This window comes from Acanthochromis polyacanthus, chromosome 14 (genome assembly GCF_021347895.1).
Source record: "Acanthochromis polyacanthus isolate Apoly-LR-REF ecotype Palm Island chromosome 14, KAUST_Apoly_ChrSc, whole genome shotgun sequence".
NCBI classification, from domain to species: domain Eukaryota; kingdom Metazoa; phylum Chordata; class Actinopteri; family Pomacentridae; genus Acanthochromis; species Acanthochromis polyacanthus.
In genome coordinates this window covers 33,147,552-33,155,200 of record NC_067126.1, presented here as the reverse complement: position 1 = coordinate 33,155,200, position 7,649 = coordinate 33,147,552, and the positions used below count along the sequence as shown (strand labels likewise).

The window sequence follows — 7,649 nt, the reverse complement described above, 5'->3', positions numbered from 1 at the left end:
TCGAGTCCCGGCCTGAGCCTGGGATCTTTCTACATGGAGTTTGCATGTTCTCAACACCACCCTCCAAGCTTTGCGGATAACGAGTGTCGGACTTGCAAGTACCGTACGCACATTGCTTCGGCATATTGTCTTCTGCTGAAAGCTTGACAGACCTCTTGTGCCTAGTTACAGTTGCTAAGGTAGGATTGGACAGTAGCCATTTGTGGGAGGGGCTTAGCAAAGGGTCAATTGCACAAGGGTTTTCTAATCATCAATTAGCCTTTCAACACCATTAGCTAACACAATGTAGCATTAGAACACAGGAGTGATGGTTGCTGGAAATGTTCCTCTGTACCCCTATGGAGATATTCCATTAAAAATCAGCCGTTTCCAGCTAGAATAGTCATTAACTACATTAACAATGTCTAAATTGTATTTCTGATTAATGTTATCTTCATTAAAAATGTGCTTTTCTTTCAAAAATAAGGACATTTCTAAATGACCCCAATCTTTTGAACAGTAGTGTATCTACTAACAGGCAACCTGATAACAATATTGTCACATCTGCCTGGAGGATATATTAGTCTAATTCTAACACAAGCTGTGATTTATATGCACTTTGTGATATCACATTAGAAAAGGTTAATGAAAATGGCAAAATTAAAAAAAAAAAAAAACACCTCCCCATTTTGCTAAAAGCTCCTAGGTGTTGTATGGCTATATATTACATCAAAGCGAAAATAATGTAATTAATTCTACAGATTTACTCATTTCCCCATGTTGTATTATTGTATTATAATTTTTAATACATGTATTTATAGGTTGCACTTTAATGGTGTTGGAGCTAATTCTAGCAACCTAATTTTACATGCAGCTGAATATCTATGTTTGAAATAACACATCATTCCTTATTTCTTGATTATATTTTATATAAGGAATTCACAAGAAAGAAAGAATTCAATAAATAAAACTGTCAAACAATTTGGATAAAAAAGCTAAATTTGACTTTAAATGTAGTGAGTAACATGAAACAGCACCAAAATGAAAACTGAAATTGATTCGGGTAAATATACTTAGTTCACATCAGTGGATTTTAAAAAAATAACTTGATTTTGCATTGCACATTTATTTTTACAGCTTACTTCCAAAGAATCAGAGCCAGTGTCCATGTTCACCTCTGCCTACAACAACGGGGGCTCTTCAATTTCCTTTTGAACTACATGAGAGAGAAATAATTAGGAATTTGACAGATGTCTAAGTCATGAGAGGTAAGAGAGGGCAGGAAAAGGTGACCTGTTCGCACCCAAACTGATGACATAGCTTACCTTGACAGCTGAAAGAGAGGCTCTGCTCCACCCTCTCCCAATCTGTCTGTGTTTGAGTGCTACTCACGGTAATTAATCTTCCATTCGACACGTGAACCTCCATGAACTCTGGTGAGACTGGACTGCTCAGAGCAGCCCAGACGGAAGAAAAAGAATTCCGAGCAATGCCTCACTGGAGCAACTTTATTCATCTATTTCAAGGATATTTTTTAAGATCTTTTGGGGTCAGAGGAACCTCAACAAGCTGAAAAAGGGACGTTTTTCGTACATAGTACCATTTCATAGTGTCTCTCACAATGTGTATCACAGTTGGATAATGTGTTAGCAAATGTTGCCTGTGGCACATTCAGCAGACATGGAGCAGTATCTGCAATAATCTGGGGTCATCACAAGCAATGCTTCTGGTCAGTAGACAAAGAAACCCACACTACTTGCAGTTTTGTTTTGCTCTTAATCAACTCAAAGTAAGGCACTAAAGTTGGCAAAAAGCCAAAGTACACTTAGCTATTAACTGCAATGTTAATATCATACATATTGATTAGTGGAGTTCAAGTACATTCTGCTCACCACATGCATGGTTGTATGTAAATTATGGATTGTTAGTTTGCTGATTGAAAAACAAATAAGTCTGAAAGGTAACGCCAATTAGGGCTGACTAATTTATAGCTACATCATACGGTATAATCTTAGTTGCTTCCATATGCCACTGAATGTTAGGATTCTCTGTTATTTTTCTCCTAAAGGCACTAAAATAACTCAAGCGTTGAGACTGAATAACATTTCACATCCACATACATGAGAGGTACTGATTGCAAGCTGTAATAAACCCCCCAAAATCCAGTTTTCAAACGAAAGTGCTGCAAATGTTTAGTTTGCACACCGAAAAGCTTTTTAACCACTTTCACCTAAATGTGGGTAAAACATAGTAACAACTGCATAAAAGTGCGAGATGGTCAGTAAATATAAGAGGATGTTACTCGTCGGGTTTATCAGGCTTTCAGTGCGGCGGCTGCAAATTAGTTTGTTTTTTATAGATGGTGTATTTCAGCATCTCCACTGACCTACATGGAAATGAAATAAAAAAGTTGCATTAATGTCGAGCATGCAGCCACCCCAGCTGTGAGCAGTTGTCATAGTTTTCCATTAGCAGCTCACTTTTCTTAATCTCTGCTTCTCGTGGAGACATGCCAGCACAGAGCTTTCCAAGGTCATTTGTCAGCAGTGAGGCACAGATCTGAGCGATCAAAAGGGAGCCGGAGTAGATGTCGGATGTGTTATTAACAATGGGATCCTTCTCATCGTCACATGCCTCGCGCTCCTCCGGGCTCTTCAGGTTGTCATTAAAACCGTCGAGGGGGAAGAAGTCACCTTCTCTGGGACTCTCTGGAGATGCAGAGGCAGTAGCTTTCTGGTAGGACGGAGACTGACTCATGTTTTGAAAACGTGATATGTCAACTGAAGCTAAAATCTCATGAGGAAACTCACTGAATATTGTTCAGTTCCATTTGTATCACTTTTTTTTGGGTTATTGTTCAAGTGCCTGCCAGTAGTTGTGCATCAGCCTCACGTGCATCCAAAATGTCATATAGCTGCAGAAGAGAGTTTTTCATTTCCCATTACATTCATTAACAATGACTTGATAGAGTGTGATAGAGTGTTGGAGGCTTTGTGGCTCTGAGCAAAGAAAATCTCTCACTTCACTAAAATAGACATTTTGCTACATTTAGAGTTTTCTGAGGAACCTTTATGTCAAACAAGATAATGGCAAAATTTTAGGAAAAAGAGGGAGAAACACTGTAGCATAATATCCCTACTGAAGCCTATAAAATTACCTCACTCTGTGATAACAGACAATACGCTTCAACACCGTCCTTTCATTCAGAGTGATGCATCAAGGGAAGTAATTACAGACACTACTGACAGATCGATGACTAATGCTGACAACAATACCTTAGTCTATAAAACCCTGATTTCCCTCAGCTGGGTTCTATCATTTACAGCAGACACAGCAACAAAGATAAGCTCTTTGTGTTGAACATACAATCTGTTTTTTAGGTCTTGAAGAGACTCACATCACTCAGAGTTGTACGTGCACATCTGAAGGTAAGCCGGCATAATTCATTCTATCACACTGTATCAAGGCTATTCGTGGATTTCTCCTTTTCTTTTGTACTTAAATGAAACCTAAATGTTTCACTGTAAATGTCAAAGGCAAAGCTGCTGTGCTAATTATTGCAATTTTCATTTTCAATCCAGAGTTGGCAAAAAACATTTCACGGCTTTTTAGGGGGAAATCATCAACAATGTGGACCGTGACTCTGATTCTGTGTTTGGGAAATATTCTCATCAGAGGTGAGGCCAGCCATCACAATTCAGAGCCATTCCTTGTAACTGAAGTCTCCGAAACAGCCTCCCGTGCTCTTTTAACACTGGAACAAGAGAACTCCAGCAGTTCAATTCATCCGCCCCAAGAAGAAGGACCAAAAACATCTCACCCTCCTATGTGCCTGCAGTCAGCTGGAATCAAAGACACCTTCAAATATATCAATATTATGGTCTCTCTGCTTGTGTTTGTTGTTGGAATAGTGGGGAATTCAGCCCTACTTAAAATCATACATGCAAACAAATGCATGAGAAGTGGACCTAACATTCTCATTGCGAGTCTTGCACTGGGGGATCTAATCCACATTGTGATAGACATTCCAATCAACGCTTACAGGGTGAGTTACTTGCACTTACACTGTTTCTCTGCACTCTATCTATTTTAAAACTTCAATCTTTGCTTGATTTTTCTTTTTGTCCTCTTTGTCTTTGTTGCAGCTCCTGGCAGAAGATTGGCCCTTCGGTTTGGTGCTATGCAAACTCGTCCCTTTCATACAAAAAACCTCAGTTGGAATTACTGTGTTGAGCTTATGTGCTTTAAGCGTTGACAGGTAAGGAGACGAGCAGCACTGTCCTGTGCCCTCCAAGAAAATAGCGTTTGCTGCTTTTTTATCTGCACTTCATCGGGCAGACAGATTTGTTTAGCATTAGCCCTTGAAACGTTCTTTAACTGGAGAATGCATCATTGTTGCAGACAACAAAACTTCCTCAAGCCATAACATTTTCTCATTGATTTTGCAGATACCGGGCCGTAGTATCCTGGAATCAAATCAAAGGCGTATGGGTTTCAGTGTGGACAGCAATCGAAATAACTCTGATATGGGTTATTTCCATCCTGCTGGCTGTCCCTGAAGTTGTCGGCTTTGATATGATAACAATGGACTATAAAGAAAAGCATCTCAGGATATGTCTGCTTCATCCTAAGCAAACTTCGCAGTTCATGAAGGTAATTCAGTTTGTGTCGACCAAAAGCAACTGACAGATCAACATGTGTTTGAGTAAATTATCTATTTATACGCTGATGTTTAAACTGTTGTAAGGAAATGAAATGAATATTAGATGTAATATTGTTTCTCCTAACTTAAGCCAACAGATGTGAAGTACATTCTTGCTGATGCCCTATGCGTGTATCAAATATTGATTAATGGACACTGTATCATAGCAACCGCTGCTCATCATACACATCACTGACAGATCGTCATGTTTCCTCAACAGCATTACAAAGCTGTAAAGGACTGGTGGCTCTTTGGTTTCTACTTTTGCATGCCTCTGCTTTGGACTGCCATCTTCTACACACTCATGACTCGGAAAATGCTGAGAAACACCGAAAACACCTTAAGCGACCACATCAAGCAGGTTACAAGATCAACTTCTACATCTTTTTTGCAGCACTATAGCATCTATCCCATCAATGATTTTGTGAATTTTATTTTGTCTTTTGCAGAGACGAGAAGTCGCAAAAACTGTCTTCTGCCTGGTGATCGTCTTTGCAATCTGCTGGTTTCCTCTTTACCTCAGCAGAATATTAAAATCAACCATATATGATGAGAAAGATCCAAATCGGTGTAAGCTGCTGAGGTGAGGATAAAGAATAAAGCAGCTTTTTGTTGTTCATTACCCAGCCCATAAGCTTTTGTGCCATTTACTTAATGTGTGCTTGTTTTCAGCGCCTTCCTTGTTCTTGACTATTTCGGCATTAACATGGCATCTCTAAACTCCTGCATCAACCCGATTGCCCTGTACATCGTCAGCAGAAAATTCAAGAGATGTTTTAAGGTGAGCCTTTCTCTCCTATAAATTTTTAAATTAATCTGGTTCATGCTGAAAGCATTGCGGTGCAGACTGGATGAGCTATCACGTGCGTCATTAAGGACATATGGAGTCACGTCTGTAAAATAGTCAGACTGCAGCAAGTGATGACCCGAGGCGGTAATAAGTGAAAATGGTCTGGAAAAAACATCATCAGGAGAAGAAGAAAAAAACAGACACTTGGCAGTATACCAGACAGTTGGTCACTGAATCAAAGTGACGTGTTATGAGGAAGAAGAAAACATAGCTTTGGGGCAATTTAAAAGGGAAGAAATTTAAAAGCCTTTATTGCATTACACGCTCAGAAGAAGATATCTAAAACATTCTTTTATTTGTTTTGGCTAACACGAGGGTTTATTTTCACACCCCAATGCACGAAGAACTACTCTCTCCCTGGTTTTAATGTAATATTCATGTATATAGTCATATACTTCTTGCTTTAAGTTTCGATTAAAAGAAAACCCAATACTGACACTTGCAACAGAGCTATCTGCGGATCATTGTAAGAACAACACAAGCAAAATTGCTTTACTGTATGCGCTGTTTTCTGTAAGACTGATGGGAAATATGAGTTGTCCTCTGTCTGAATTTCGTGTGTGGTCCTTCAGGCATGTCTGTTCAGTTGGTGTCTACCTCTTCAAGCTGTTACCCATGACGAGGCGCAGTCTGTTTTGAAGTCCAGAATGCAGGATCAAGCCTCAGAGCAGAGCGGCAACATCAAAGCTCACAAGCAGACAGCCACACCTCTTCCTGGGAAGGAGAACACCTTAGTGTGTTAGCACAAACTCACGTTGGAACTGTAACACTACTTTCTGAGACTGTCAATATCTTTTTGTTCAGCGGCTTCGGCTATCAAAACAACTACCGAAGCCGCTCTGTCAGGTGCTCCGCAACCTTGACATGCCATTCTAATAATGTAAAGTACCTTCTGAATAACTCGGAGCTCTGTCTTTTGTAATGCTGTCGTCAGTCGAACATCTGCTTTGGCATGAGCAACCTGGAGTCAGACTGTTCAGACTATTTGCCCTTGAGGCTTGACTCACTCCCAACCATTACATCAGATTTTTACCTAGTACCTATCCTGTATCATGCATCACAGTTCTCAAATCACTGTTTTGGGCATGATGTTAACCTGGCAGCCATCAACAGAAATCTTGTCACAGCTCACCGCCTGCATATATATTATTTTAATTCTGCTTCTGGATTCTAGGAAGACACCGTGCTGCTGGAAATCAAGCAAATGGGAATTCTAAATTATTACGGCGGGTTTTATGAGGCACCAGTTTTATGTTATGTTATTTTCATCTCTGTTAACTTTCTTACGAATACACACAGCATCTTAAGAGTTCCCTTTTTCCCCCTTGAACCTTGAGAAACATATCAAATTGGGTGCCACAAGTAGATTCTGTCTCCGCCACTGAATGACTGATTGATGGTGGCCTATTTTTAATGCATTGTTAAATGTGTAATGCATGGAGACACTTTATAAAAGACCTGAGAGTGGGGAAGAAGGAAAACGAAGATGACAGAATGAGGTCAGGAGGAGAGAGAGGAATGGAGGAGGGGGGTGGAGAGGAGTGTTGGGGGGGGCACCTGATAGGTCTTCCTGTCACAGGACAAGGAAAGCACAAATAGAGCGCTGTTTCTTCCAGCTAATGCTGTATCAGCCTGCGAAAAATGTCTTGATGCGCCGGAATGCCTATTAAAAGTTTCTGTCATCTCAGTGAAGTCAGCTGTTTGTTAAAAAAAAAAAAGAGGAGTTTGTTTGAAAAAAGTGGGCAGATGCTTGTGATGTTTGCGATGCATCAAGAAAATGTAAAAAGGATTTATGACTTTATGATGTTTTATTAAAAGCAAATAAACATTTCTAGGAAACCATTTTATATTGACCTAATTAATCATTAAAAGCATGTACTGTTACTGTGTAAAATATGTACTTTATTTAAGTCTTGGTGAAAGTCTACACTTTTGACAGTTCTTTCCTTATTTTTTAAAAAAGGAATCACAAAAAAATACACTTCACTTAAATTGTGTCATAAAAACCTCATTGCATGAAAACGCGTTTTTGTTTTGTATCAGGACTTTTTCTTTATCAGCGGCAGACACACTAGAGTTTTTCAAGTGATTGCTGCTCTAATAGTTCCTGCCACATCA

At 39.5% G+C, this 7,649-nt stretch overlaps 1 protein-coding gene across 1 annotated transcript; it reads left to right on the top strand.

Annotated features, from left to right (window-relative positions):
* The first annotated feature begins 2,814 nt into the window (after positions 1-2,814).
* On the top strand, positions 2,815-7,353 carry LOC110948977 (endothelin receptor type B-like). Its single transcript, XM_022190769.2, has 7 exons — positions 2,815-4,024; positions 4,125-4,237; positions 4,428-4,632; positions 4,902-5,042; positions 5,131-5,264; positions 5,354-5,462; positions 6,104-7,353. The coding sequence occupies exons 1-7, from the start codon at positions 3,482-3,484 to the stop codon at positions 6,272-6,274; spliced, it is 1,416 nt and encodes a 471-aa protein (XP_022046461.2). The 5' UTR covers positions 2,815-3,481; the 3' UTR covers positions 6,275-7,353.
* Positions 7,354-7,649: the final 296 nt, after the last annotated feature.

Excerpts from the sequence above, each read along its gene's own strand:
- LOC110948977 (XM_022190769.2), top strand. The coding sequence starts at position 3,482 with ATGAAACCTAAATGTTTCACTGTAAATGTCAAAGGCAAAGCTGCTGTG. Across the intron at positions 5,043-5,130 it reads TAAGCGACCACATCAAGCAG|AGACGAGAAGTCGCAAAAAC; the intron begins GTTACAAGATCA and ends TGTCTTTTGCAG. Across the intron at positions 5,265-5,353 it reads AATCGGTGTAAGCTGCTGAG|CGCCTTCCTTGTTCTTGACT; the intron begins GTGAGGATAAAG and ends GCTTGTTTTCAG.